This window comes from Egretta garzetta, unplaced genomic scaffold, assembly GCF_000687185.1.
Source record: "Egretta garzetta isolate BGI_Z169 unplaced genomic scaffold, ASM68718v1 scaffold7, whole genome shotgun sequence".
Lineage (NCBI taxonomy): Eukaryota > Metazoa > Chordata > Aves > Pelecaniformes > Ardeidae > Egretta > Egretta garzetta.
In genome coordinates this window covers 5,027,513-5,041,722 of record NW_009260350.1, presented here as the reverse complement: position 1 = coordinate 5,041,722, position 14,210 = coordinate 5,027,513, and the positions used below count along the sequence as shown (strand labels likewise).

The 14,210-nt window shown below is 48.6% G+C and overlaps 1 protein-coding gene across 2 annotated transcripts in view; it reads right to left on the bottom strand.

Moving 5' to 3' along the window:
• Window positions 1-13,570, bottom strand: part of MORC2 (MORC family CW-type zinc finger 2) — a 41,159-nt gene extending 27,589 nt beyond the window's left edge. The window contains exons 1-5 of one of the 2 annotated variants that reach the window (XM_035898373.1): window positions 13,380-13,570; window positions 4,002-4,092; window positions 2,359-2,467; window positions 942-1,101; window positions 749-860 (exon numbers count right to left, since the gene is read on the bottom strand). In XM_035898373.1, coding sequence (XP_035754266.1) covers window positions 749-860; window positions 942-1,101; window positions 2,359-2,467; window positions 4,002-4,092; window positions 13,380-13,389 — 482 coding nt within the window. In that variant the 5' untranslated portion in view covers window positions 13,390-13,570. Of the gene's footprint in view, window positions 1-748; window positions 861-941; window positions 1,102-2,358; window positions 2,468-3,997; window positions 4,093-13,379 lie in introns of those variants that run through there. The other variant, XM_035898374.1, reaches the window with a different exon arrangement.
• Window positions 13,571-14,210: the final 640 nt, after the last annotated feature.

The following is a 14,210-nucleotide window of genomic DNA, read 5'->3' as shown; positions in this document are numbered from 1 at the left end:
GGCTGTCAGGCACTGGAAGGGGCTGCCCAGGGAAGGGGTCAAGTTCCAGTCCCTGGGGGTATTTAAAAGCCAGGCAGCCGAGGTGCTTAGGGACAGGGTTTAGTGGTGGACAGGTACGGTTATACTCTATCTTAAAATATCTTTTCCAATTAAATGATTCTATGAACTCAGCAAACACACAGCTCTCCCCAAACAGGGCCCTCTGCTCCTCCAGCTGCCCTCTGAGCACGTCCTTCCTCCTCCTCTGCAGGGACGCCCAGGAGCTGCCCCTGCTCCCAGGAAGACGTGGCAATGCGCCCCAGCTGCACCCACCCGCACCATTCACTGGTGGAGGCTGACCTGCGCAGCACCTCACGTTTTGTCAGGGTTCATTCAATCACACATCTGAACATCGGTTTGTGAGCAGCACAGACTCACAACCAACCATCACTCTGACAAAAACACCTTTGACAAGTGTAGAAAACGAAACCTATAGCTTAAGGCTCCTTTGTTTCAAGGTGCCTAACGAAGGACATTGAGTTTACTGCTTTGATGAAGATGAGACGAGCAAACTCAGGCGTTCACACCAAAAACACAATCACAACACCTGCAGGCCATTCACTGGCATGAACTCCAAACTAAAGGTCTTTAAATTCTGCAATTCACCATAGGAAGAGCAGCTTTTAAGAAGCACGTGGACGCAGTGTACAGCCAAACCCTACACTAATTTGATCAGAGCCCAAAGGCCTGTAGCGTGTGTCACACTTACGTTCCCTCTGGGGGTGTTTCTGCCATCTGAATGTCTCGGGGGTCAGAAGTCACATCCAGCTCTGGCTCTCCATTATCCATTAGTTTGAGGTTAAAGATGATCACCAGGGTGCCTGAGCAAGTAACAAGTTGATCAGGTGAGTCCCAGCCAAACCCCCAATACCTTGCCCATGACCAGCACCAGCCACACATACCTTTCTCACCACGGATCTTACTAAACTGCTCCATTACTTCTTGTTCTGATTTGAAAGGGGAATACTTGTAAATTAGCTCCGTCTCAATAGCAAATTTCTCCATGTTGTCAGTCACTGGCTCCCGGCTTCGTGCGTTCCAGGTGGGCAGAGGAACAATGACCTGCAAATTGCATCATACCAAGAGCGGATCATGGCTGAGCGACTTACCCCTTCCAACAGCCCTCCCAGTGACTGCAAGAGTCCTGCCTAGCTTTTCAGTGCTTTGCACGTCTGCCAAATGCTCGAGGACCCCTCTTTGCCAGCCTCTGAGTTGCCTTCCTAGAACATCTGGTCTTAGCCTGCACCATTCCCAAGCAGCCTGTACAGTCCTGGCTACTCTCACACTCAATGTCTTTTTTCCCCCTCCTCTTGTAACAACTTTCATAATACTAAAAAAACCAGCCAAACTTTGCTGCTTTAAAAATGTCAACCTCTGTGCTTAACTTCTCTCTTCAACCCAAATATCCTTCTGTCGTACTTATCCTGACCTCACTCTTTATTATTTTTATAGGATTCTAGCAAGGTTATTGGGGTTTTCTGTCATTTAGAACAAAAACACAGATGGAATCATAGACTGCAGCTGCCTAGCAAGGACAGTGAATCCCACCCTCACTTTAGAATTGAGGTCAAGCCAAAATTTCGGGCTCCAGAGCCCCTGTGGGAACTGTATCACCGTTCCCAACTTGCTTCAGCTGTCACTGGCCACTAGCAAGCACTGCTCCCTCAACCTCGCTTTGTAGAGCCCCCTCACTATCACCGTGGAAAAAGCTTTCTTAGAAACTACCCCAGTGCAAACTTAGACCTTTTCATTATCAGCCTTGCCTGGAAAATACTTGTGCTTGAGCATAAAATCATGCCCATGTGGAGAGTCTGGATACAGAGTGACAATGCCCGAATTATCCATTAAGATACAGAAGTTTTCAGCAGGTAGAACCATACTGATTTCTTATCGAATAAAAAAAAAGATCCCCAGGAAGAGACATGTCTGGAGTTTATGACCTGCGGGTAGCAACTGCAATCACACCTTTAATTCTCTACAGAAAATCAAATCAGATAAATGTAAATACACCTCAAACTCAAATTTTGCGGGAAAAGGAAGATGCCAGAAGTCTGGGCATGTCCTGAACTCAGCATAAGCGACTGCAAGCGACTGACACAAGCCCTTCAAACCTGCCGCAGTTTGGAGAGACCTCTCAAAGAGAATTAAAACCAAAAGGAAAAAGCTTTGATGACTTTGCAGAACCCCTACAAGTACAGCCCCAAAACCATGCACTGACCCAAGCAGAGGGGCAGCCAGCGCTGACACAGACTGCGGGAGCTGGGGAAGTTCAGAGACCGCATTCCCACAGCAGTTCATTATGACAAAGTGCACGCAAACCTCATCGATGCCTTCTTCCTCGTGGAACGTCCGTGACAAGAGCAGGCAAGTCATGGTAGCGTCTTTCTTTGTGAACAGGATAAAATCCTTCCCAATCCGCATGGAACCCCTGGAGACAGATTTCAGGCTGCACGTTACACCTGATGCACAGCACGTTCTAGAAGGCAGAGCACCTTACTGAGTCCTCCTCCCTTTATGTCCAAGTATGAGACGCCCAAACCAGGTAAGGCAGAAGGGCTTGAACAGCAACGGCCACTTCTCTCTAAACATCTCATTCCTTTCAAAAGACATCTCCATCCGCACATTTTCATGACGTTTCTAAATATTTAACACTAGTCACGGTTAAAAGGGGCAGAAACACAGCACAGCTTTCCAGGTTTGTGCTATGGAGAAAGCTTATAAAAAAAACCCCAACCATTTTTTAAAAAAAAAATCTAACAAAGAGGACTAAGGTGAGACGTGACAATAACCTTCAAATACATGAGCGGAAAGTGAGAAGCAAACACACACTTAATTCCACTGTGCACAGAATAAGTAGCAGCAGCCCAGTTCCTGGGAGACAGACAATTTATCTGCTCATGCCTAACTCAAAGGAGTCGCTGGCAGTGCTCAGCTGATGTACCCCAGCAGCTACCTGTCGCGAAGAGGGAGGGCCCCATCTTCCTCCCCCCTCCTGTCCCCAATACCAGTGTCTTCTCTTTTACCCTATTACCCAACTTGTCCAAAAAAACTTAACAGGGAAAAATTAACATTGCACCAAAAGGATCAGTGTTGTCAGCTCCGTTCTCTTCAGGCTGGCTGAATGCAGCACCGCAGCTCACCTTTCGCATGCCCAGGCTCCCGTCCCCGTTCCTCAGCTGCAATGCAGTGCGCCTCAGAACAGGACAGTGATCTGTCCTGGAAGTGCACAGGCAGGATCTGGGATCTGTCCTGCACCGCAGCTGGATCAGCAGTGTCTCAAGATCCCTTACATCCCCCCGGATCACAGAGACCCACAGATTTCCCCAGTAGGATGCATGTAAATAACCAAGCCACAGAGAACACCATGAAGCCGGCAGCCTATCAGAGTAAACCATAGCAGCTCTGACTTTCCCAAAGACATTAGTTCACCACAAACACCTCCCTCTTTCCCAGCAAATCCCCTCCAGCCATAAGATTTCCTTCCTGCCTCTCTTCCTCTGCTGCTTAATCCCACTCCTCTCATTCCTTACATCATTCCCCTTCTCTGTGCATCTGTGCACGTCAGATTTAAGAAAAAAAGAGGAGGCCTCAGCCCCTCTGACTTGCACCAGCCAACTCTCCTAGCGAGAGGCTGCAGAACTGGTTTGCTCCCGTTTTACTACCTGTCCGCCACAGGCATTCATGTTTCTCCCCATCTCTGGTCTCTATCCCGTGCATCACGCAAACACAACAGCAAAACATGGTCATCAGCTCTGGGAAGACTCCTCTGCCGCTGAAGGACTGCGGCCGATGTCCACAGGGCTCCTGCCTACCCAACCACTGCATCTTTGTTTAGATTTCATCTGCCTTGGTTTTCTTTTTTTTCCCCTGGAAAAAAGATATACACCTCCAAGCAAAAAACACATTTCCTGCCTCAGCTCTGAGCTCCATAACCCCAGGAGGCTGGCTTTTGTTATACCTACGATTTCAAGCCGTTCCCATACTGCCCGATCTGAGTTGACTCGGGTGATCGCTTGGCTGATTTACCAAACTGAATAACACTGGCAGCTTCACCTGGAACAGAAGACAGAAAGAAAAAGAAGTTTATTTCAATACACAGACACACAGACCAGTCGTTTAACCTTGCTCAGCACTGTGAGCAGCACAGAAAGCCCACAGCGTGGCAGAGGCCAGAAGCCCAAGCCCAAGTCTCACCCTGAGGCTCTCCCCGACAGCTCTAAGGCATGCCTGGCTCGATGGCGTTTATGTTATCAAAAGCTCTGTACAGACGCCACTGTGCTGACGACGAGAGTTTTAGGTTCAGATTAGCCCAGTGCCCCATCCGAACCGCAAAAAGACATTTCTTTTGACGAAACAACGTCCACAAGGTGAACCGTTGTGTCCACCACAATGATCAACATCCTCACAAACCAAAACACACCCCGGGCACTGGGGCTCCGCCGTACCACAGGCGCTACTGGTGCCACAGGCTCGCAATTGCTGGCACGAGAGCCTAAGTCAGTGCTGTAAAGAAGGTCTTGAGGCAGGGATGAACATTCCTTTTTCCTCACAGAGAGGAACTGAACACCGTGGTTAATCAATGCCCCGGTAAGACAAACGCTAATTTTTGCAGCAGACTGCTGGCAGCAGGCCAGCTGGGGCTGGAAAGGCAGGGCTAGCAAGAACCGCAGCAATCAATGGAGTATTTTATTAGCACGGGATAAGATGAAAGGATGTGACGCTCTACAGTTGAGAGGGTCTGTCATTTTTAGTTCAAGCCTTTCTATTGTTCAAGGGATAAAGCCTTTTAGTATCATCTGCAGGAGAGAACAATTCCCTTCCCCTCCCCCAAGAGATAGCAATCTTCACCACAGAGTTTACTGGGGGAAATGAAACGCAATTCCAGAGATGAGGAACACAAAGTGCCTTAACAGGAAGGCTAACAACAATTACAGCCCTCAACCGCGTACGCAAGCTTGCAAGGGAGCGCGGGACTCCGGTCACCCCACTGGCAGCTATGCAGGGGCTGGATTCAGGCATGCAGGGGCCTTACCCAGGTCCCCTGGTACCAACATGAGTATTTACAGCAAGAGGCTTAGCATTAATAGCATTGGTCTCACCGAGAATCACCGAGAGAGGTGTCCGAACATCATTTGCCATTGAAGTGACACTCAGACTGAGCGCCACAAATGCCAAGGCAAAACCAGAGAACAAGTGTGCAAGCACCTCGCTGCCCCAGGGCAGCGTGGCCATCGTGGAGGCCTACGACTTCAACACCAGCTTGTGACTCTGCCCTGCTGAGACCCCACCTGGAGCACCACGTCCAGTTCTGGGCTCCCTGGTTCAAGAAAGCTGAGGAACTCCTGAAGAGAGTCCAGAGGGCTACAAAGATGATGAAGGGACTGGAGCATCTTCCCTACGAGGAAAAGCTGAGGGAGTTGGGCTTGTTTAGCCTGGAGAAGAGAAGGCCAAGAGGGGATCTCATCAACATGTACAAATATCTTAAGGGTGGATGTCATGAGGACAGAGCCAGACTCTTCTCAGTGGTGCCTAGTGCCAGGACAAGGGGCAATGGGCACAAACTGAAGCAGAAGAGGTTCCAGTTGAACGGGAGGAAGAACTTCTTGACTTTGACGGGGGCTGAGCCCTGGCCCAGGCTGCCCAGGGGGGCTGTGGAGTCTCCTTCTCTGGAGATATTCAACCCCCGCCTGGATGATGTCCTGTGCACCCTGCTCTGGGTGAGCCTGCTTGAGCAGGGGGGTGGGACTGGGTGATCTCCGGAGGGCCCTTCCAACCCCTGCCATCCTGGGATTCTGTGATTCTGTGAGAGCACCTCTGCCTTGTCTGCAGCCCACTGCAGCATTTTCTAGCCGAACAAAGAAATGTTAGCTTATCTCATACTTGAGGTCTGGGTAAGGATATGGATGATGATGACACTACTATTCCTATGACTGCACTAATTTTAAAGCCAGGCCAGAAGAGGGGATAGGGGATACCCTAAGAAGAGAAGGCAACTGAAACCCTTTTGCTATACAAAAGGTTGTATCGACGACTGTTGTTAAGAAAACTTTGTGAAGCCTAAAAATGGCAAAGCATTTCCTCTCTCAGAAAAGGTGACCATATGGTTTATCACTCACACTGGATGTCCAAAACCATCCCGTAAAGATTATTCTTTCTGGGCAGAGGGACAAGGATGATGCTGGGCAGAGGGGACTGCTTGGGAGCAAGGGAGCATCTCTCTCTGCCCCAGGCTTGCTGTCTCCGAGAGAGGTTTAATCTTTGCCTCCTCCCAAGAATGAAGGTACAAATGATTTTTTTTTTTTCCCCACTGCCTTTTTGAGTTAAGGCTCGGGAAGGAGTTTCACTCAGGGCTATTTTAGTCGCACTGTTTTCGTTTTGTCGTGTCTCAGAGTTACTGGATTTAAAAAAAAAAAAAAAAACAAATCACACAAGCTCCCTGGCAACAAAAAGGAGGTTGATGTGATCTGTGCCAAACAGACAAGAGAAAAAACGATCCAAAGGAGTTTGCTCAAGATGGTAGATTGGTCTCCAGAGCCTGAGAACAGGAACCAAGGGCACAGACAAGAAGTTTCCCAGTAAGAAACATCTGATGCCTAGGATGAAGAACTGGGGAACGGAGCTGTTTAGTTCCTGACTGTTGGTCCCCCAAGACAGCAACGGAGCATCCTCCTCAACAACAGACAGGCTGGTACAACACATGGGCAGGCCGACCCACGATGCGCTGGCCTACCCCCTGCAGGCAGCTGCCTTGCCCCCCTGCTATGGGTCACAAGACATACCTCCCTGCCCCCTTGCTATGGGTCGCAAGCCATACCTCCCTAACCACCACCACACCCCCCGCTATAGGTCACAAGGCAGCCACTGAAGTCAGACCTGGCTTCTCCCCTTGTGGAGAGTCCTCTTGCATTTCTAAGTTCTCCAGTTGAGAACACACTAAAGAAGGTCCAACGTGAGCACAGGGAGTTATCCCTCCTGCTGCCCCCATAAATGCATCTGCTATATTCGCATTAGACAGAATACTTACAGTGGACTTGACAGCATCCTCAAAAAATATTCCAGAGCCCAAGTATCCAATTTACCACTGGGGGGAAATGGGCCTAAACCAAGATTACTTCCAGTCAAGCCTTGCCTGGGACAGGGGGGCAGGGGAGGAGCTTGGAGGTCTTTCCTGGCTGTAACAAACACCAGACATGCAGCCAACCGAGGGACACAGCGAAACACAACTAGCCACTGACAAATGAGTGTGATAAGACATTCCCACAACTTATTTCAAAAACCTGTTAACTTGAGAGGAAACATCCATGTGCTATAAGGTTAATGAGACGTTTTCCCCTGAGAAATATGCAGACCACTCCGGTCCCCCGAGAGTCGCTGCGTGCATACAGAAGCGTGCACACAAGCTTTAAAATAAGTGCTCAAGTCCCAGATACATTTAGACACCATTCCTCGCCCTCATGAGCCTTGGACAAACAGTATCTTAAAAATACAAGATCTAATAAAATAACCAAGACATTAGTACTTAATTAACTGCATGTTTTGAACTTCCAAACTTCAAAAATAGAGTTCAAAAGAGCGAGAACTGATGTATGTACTTCGGTCCCTGGGAAATCAATGGAGTGAGTCCCCTTAGGAAGTCCTACAAGTCAAGCAGGTGATTGGGATAAGCCAGCACAGATTTACCAAAGGAAATCACATCTGACTGGCCTGGTCACCTTCTACAAGGCAACACTTTCCATCCATGTGGGGAGAGCAGCAGATGTTGTTTAGCCGGGCTTCAGCACAGCCTTGGACACTGCTTGCCCCAGCCTTCTCCTGGACAAATGGGCAGGACACAGATTGGATGGGCAGCATGCAAGATGGGCAGGGAATGGGCTCACAGGGTGATCATCAAAATGGTTTTAACACTGGCTGGCAGCCTGCCACAAGCGGGGTCCCCCAGGGATCCCCCACATGCCCCACGCTGTTCAGCACCTCATAAGGGATCTGGATCATGGGATCAAAAGCACCCTTGCCACGTTTGCTGATGGTGGTGAGCTGGACACATCAGAAGGGAGAGCCAACTTAGAGACCTGGTCAGGCTGGAAGACTGGGCAAGCGAGAACCGTATGAAGTTCAAAGGAAGGGCAAGGTCCTGAGCCTGAGATGAAATAACCAAAGAGGCCAGGACAGGCTCGGATCTGTGTGGCTGGGGAGCAGCCTTGCTGAAAGGGACCTGGGGGTCCTGGTGGACAACAAGCTGAACATGAGCCAGCAGCATGCCACTGCAGCAACGGGGGCAAACGGGATCCGGGGCTGCATCCATGGGGCATTACGACAGAGACAGAGATGTGATCACCCCACTCGGTGCTTGCCAGGCTGCACCTCGAGTGCTGTGTCCAGTTCTGGTCTCCTCAGTTCAAGAAAGACACAGACAGACTGGAGAGAGTCCAAAGGAGAAGGTGATCAAAGGGCTGGATAACCTGCCCTATGAGAAAAGGCTGAAGGAGCTAGGTGTCTTCTTACTGGAGAAGAGAGGGTTCAGGGGGAAATCTCATCACAGTATTACAGCACTTAAAGGGTGGCTACAAAGAGGATGAAGGTTCTCTGCACAAGGAGCCACAGGAAAAGCTGCACTGGGAGAGGTTTCATCTAAATACAAAAAGAAATTTTTTAGAGTGAGAACAATCAATCACTGGAACAACCCCCCACATCCTGGTTTTGGCTAGGACAGAGTTAATCTTCTTCCCAATAGCTGGCACAGTGCTGTGGTTTGGGTTTAGGATGGGAAGAATGTTGGTAACACCCAGATGGTTCAGTTGGTGCTGAGCAGGGCTTACACCAGGCAAAGACTTTCCTGCTCTGCCCAGGACACAAGGAGCTGGGACGGGGCACAGCCAGGACAGCTGACCCTGACTGATCCCAGGGCTATTCCAGACCATAGGGAGTCATGCCCAGTATAGAAACTGGGGGGAGCTGGTCTGGGGGCCACGATCGCTGCCTGGGGACTGGTGGGGTGTCAGTCGGCGGGTGGTAAGCAGTTGCATCACATTTTTTTTTCTTCCACGTTTTGTTTCTCTCTCGTTGTTTTCATTACAATTTTTACTATTGTTATTATATCTCAATTATTAAACCGTTCTTACCTCAAACCACAAGTTTTCTTACTTTTGCTCTTTCAATTCTCCCTCCCATCCCACCGGGGGGAAGGGTGAGCAAGTGGCTGCGGGGGCTGAGCTGCTGGCTGTGGCTAAACCCCATTGCTGAAGGTTTTCAAGACGTGACAGGACAGGGTGCTAAATCATCTCATCTAGGCTCCCTTTCCCAGGAAAGGTTGGACCAGATGATCATAGAATCATGGAATGCTTTGGGTTGGAAGGGACCTTTAGGGTCACCCAGCCCAACCCCCCTGCAGGGAGCAGGGACAACTTTAACTCTATCAGGTTACTCACAGCCCCATCCAACCTGGCCTTGAATGTTTCCAGGGATGGAGCCTCCACCACCTCTCTGGGCAACCCCTTCCAGTGTCTCACCACCCTCACTGTAAAGAATTTCTTTCTTATTTCCAGCCTAAACCTATTCTGCTTCAGTTTAAAGCCATCACCCCTTGTCCTGTCACAACCGGCCTTGCCGAAAAGTTTGTCCCCATCTTTCCTATGGGCCCCATTTAAGCACTGAAAGGCCACAGTTAGGTCTGCCTGCTGCCTCTTCTCCAGGCTGAACAACCCCAACTCTCTCAGCCTGTCCTTGTAGGAGAGGGGCTCCAGCTCTTGGATCATTTTAGTAGCCCTCCTCTGGCCCCGCTCCAACAGTTCCACGTCCTTCTTGGGCTGGAGACCCCCAAGCTGGATGCAGGGCTCCAGGTGAGGTCTCACCAGAACAGAGTAGAGGAGCAGAATCCCCTCCCTCACACTGCTGGCTACTCTTCTCTTGATGCAGCCCAGGATAGGGTTGGCTTCTGCGCTGCCAGCGCACATTGCTGGCTCATGTCCAGCTTTTCATCCATCAGTATCCCCAATTCTCTCTCAGCAGGGCTGCTCTCCATCCTCTCTTCCCGCAGCCTGTATGGATACCAGGGGTTGCCCTGACCCACGTGCAGGACCTTACACTTGGCCTTGTTGAACCCCATGAGGTTCCCACAGTCCCACCTCTTCAGCTTGTCCAGGTCTCTTTGGATGCCATCTCGTCCTTCTGGCATGTCAACCACACCACCCAGCTTGGTGTCATCTGCAATCTTGCTGAGGATGTGCTTGATCTCACTGGCTGTGTCATTGATGAATATATTAAACAGCACTGGTCCCAGTACTGAACCCCTGAGGGACACCACTTGTCACCAGATCTTTGAGGTCCCTTCTAACCTGGGCTGTTCTATGATTCTAAAATGCAAGTTAAAAACTTACTTTCTTCAATCCCTTAAGAATACAATTACAGATCGCTTCCTAAATTAGTTGTCATACTTTTTCAACCCACAGGTTGATTCATTGAATCATTCAACCTACATTTTGACTCATTAAATTCATGTAGCACCTTCAGAGCCCAAGCAGCAGGTAAAATTCTCAAGCCTAATTATCCTCAGTAATGATGCCACTGACAATATGGGAAATCCTGACCCAAGATGTAGTGCATGAGATCTACCCTTTGGTTTTCTAACTGACTCCTCTTTAGCTCATTAGGAAAATGCCAGACTGCTGGACCTGTACCGTTATCCCAGTATCTCCCTGTGGGACACAAAGCTTTTTTAGGAAAGACCTGTACTGTGGCACCACTGAATCCTCAGATCTTTTGGTAACTTATGCCTCTACAGCATAAGATGTTTGTAGCTTGAGTACAAACGTAGTTTGATCTTCAGACCACACAATCTATTGTGATCTTTAAGAGAGCCAACACAGCAAGTTCTGAGTGCAATGATAGCAGGAGTCACTTGACAGGCACACCTAGCTTTTAGAAATGCTGATCACTTACACCTTCCGCTAATTTCAGCAGAGCTGCTGCCTTTTGGCTTGACCATCAGGAGCTGTCAGACAGCACACTCAGATTTGGCCTATGGCCTTGCTACACCCTTCGCTGTTTTCACAGCTTGGAAGGCAAATCTAGAACTGTCCAACGCAGAACAAGACCAATGGGACTGCGCAGCAAGAGGTCAGAGTAACCCAGAGAACGCCCCAATGGAACGGTTCACCGGAGCCATTCAGCTCTTCCCTCTCTGTGAAAGCGCCCATTTGCTCATCCTCCCGGGGCTCATTTGCTCATCCTCCCAGACGATGCCTTACCCAGCCTTCCAAGCTGTCCTTTCAGCATGGGCTCCAACAGCGCTGCAGCAAGTCACGCAGCTATTCAGCTTTATATACAATAAAAATAGTCCTTAATTAAAATTATAAAACACTCCTGAGCTCTATGATTGCTGTTGAAGGAACGTCTGTAGGGATATTGATGCTACTTTCAAAATAAGAAGGGAGAAAAGTCCCATAAAAGGGGACTGACATCTGCTGACATCTCCTAAATCAGCTTTCAGAGATGAGATTTTCCAAGTCTTTAACACTGGTAGATCTTGTGTTATGAGAAACTAAAACTCAGGCCCCTATAGTAAAGACAGAAAGAGAGGTGCCCATGTAGGGAGTCGGAATAACAGACTCTCCCCAGTCACTTGTCCACGTTGACAGGCAAACAGGGCAGCAAAAGGAGCTTTTACCTGGCTGCCCTCAATCAAGTGACTTTCAAACGCGTATCAGCCAGCATCACAGCCATTAAGATGTGATAGCTAGAGCTTGACTCAGCATCAAAACAACATGTCTCATGCTACTGGAAATTAAGAAAGGCTTTTTTGAAAGTGCTAAGCAAAGTTGCATACCAATTTTACATTCTGAAAAGCAACATCCTGGAAAGGGGCAAAGGTAACTTCACAGCCTGTTTAAAATAAAAAAAATTTTTTTTTTCAGACACAGACTGAACCTCACTTTGAATCAAGCATCAAGACAGCCAAAGGACATAAATTATATGGTATTTGCTGTGCGTGATGTATGGTGCTGCAACATACCACTACAACCCACAGTATCTGCCAATCTCCTACACAGAGTATTTCAGACTATCAAAGTCAGGATAAAATCCTTCAAGAGTTACCAGAAAGATCAGTCAAAAGAAGCAACTTCATGCTTAGCCAATACTTAAATCCCACTGTGTCACAAAGTCAGCGATACTACAGCAACAACAGCGCAAAAGCTGCGATCAGACTCTGAGCCATGGGAACGCACATTTGCCACCTTCCACCCTCGATCCAGAGAGAACCACGTCATCTTCAAGACAAGCAGAAGAGGTTGTATTTCTCCTCCCTGATCCAAAGACTTGCGAGAAGGCCACAGTTAAGTCTCTGAACTTGATTTACGGATGGGGCTTAATTGCTTTTTTCAATTCCATTGGTGACAGAAAAGTGCTCTCAGAAGACCCATTCAGCATCCTTAATTATATTCCAGAGAGTATACAGAGAGTATCTAGGGGTCAAACCACATTTGTTTATGCAGGTCGCAAATCTGCGTATCCGAGATGTTAATGTATTTTTATAAGCATTAATAAATGGAACTAAATGCTTCATATCACAAGAGGATCTTAAAGTACTACGGGATCAGAACAAAAATGTTAGTCGATACTTATCTACCCATCTCTCCCACCTTCTCCAAACCCTCCCAATTTAGCTCAACTTTCCTGCCCAGCAGAGGGATCCTCCCGGGAGGATTTACCTGTCTTCAAGATACAAAGGAGGTGGTGTGGGTTTACAGTGCTGCTCACTGATGTAAAGCAAAGCAAGAAGGCATTTCTCCTGCTAGATACAACGCAGATTTACATCAATTCTTGCGACGAGGCAGAAGTACATTTGTCACAGTCCGCTCAGACTCCTAACATTTTACATTGTCAGGTATTGATCTCAATCACAATGCCAATGATGAAACAATGGCAAAATGCTTTCAAAGCCAAGCTTCCGATTTCTGCCACGGCACACCTTCTTCTGACAGCTGAGACATACTAACCACTTGGCAGCCTCTCATGGAGAAAAGGCTTAAGCCCATCAAAGCTTGTGCTTGTTCCCATTCCTGGCTATGTTCTTCTCCCTCCAGCCGCAAGACCAACTTCGGTGTGCTGGAAAACGACAGGCCAGGCTGACTCAACTCTATAATGTGGCAAAACAATTTCCTTTTGTCCAGACTAGTGTTCTGCAACTGAAGAGGTGAGCAGTTTGATATACAATATGGTGCGAAAGAGCCAGTGCAGTGGCAGGAACACATATCCCCTTTCAACAGAACCAAGCTGTTAATTCAGCTTAAGCCGTAACACAAAACCTCAGCTTGAAAATGCAAGTGTAACTCCCTGTTACTTACTTGAATCCATTCCCGTTCCATCATCCAAAAAACACAGTATGAATCCACCTCGGAGGTCTTCCCGTCGCTCTACAAGAGAAGAGTTATTCGCTACTCCCACAAGCAGAAGTTAAAAGTTCCATAAAATGGAACCAGTGTTCATGACAGAAGTAACAACACCAAACAGGACTTTCACAGCCCAATATGGCCAAGCTGTAGGAAAGAGCACCAAATTTTTGTTACAGAATGACTAAGAACTTCTCCTGCACTTTAAACTGTATGTAACTATATGCTACATGAGTTATTGTAAACGTAGGTTTCTTAAGCACCTAGTATGAACAGCTCCTCACTTCACCTGACCTCGGCTGAAGGCCGATCTAAGTGCTAGCGTGAGTTATTTGCAAAGTTCTGCTCTTTGAAAGAAAGCAGGCACTGGGGCACAGAACCAACAGTAGAACCACAGAATCGTTGCTGTTGGAGAATCCCTTTAAGCTCACCAAGCTCAGCCGTTCCCCTAACCCTGCCATCCCACCACTAAACCCTGGCCCTAAGCACCTCGCCTGCCCGGCTGTTAAATACCCCCAGGGGCGGGGACTCGACCTTCCCTGGGTCCCCTCCGCCTCCTCTTCTCCAGGCTGAACCCCCCCAGCTCCCCCAGCTGCTCCCCAGCAGCCTGGGGCTCCAGACCCCTCCCCAGCTCCATTGCCCTTCTCTGGACACGCTCCAGCCCCTCCATGCCCTTCTGTGGGGCCCAAACCTGAACCCAGCACCAGGCATAAACACCCTCACTCTTATTCTATCAGGTACAGCACACATTTGCAGCCTAAATCCAGGTTAACCACTGACTTAACT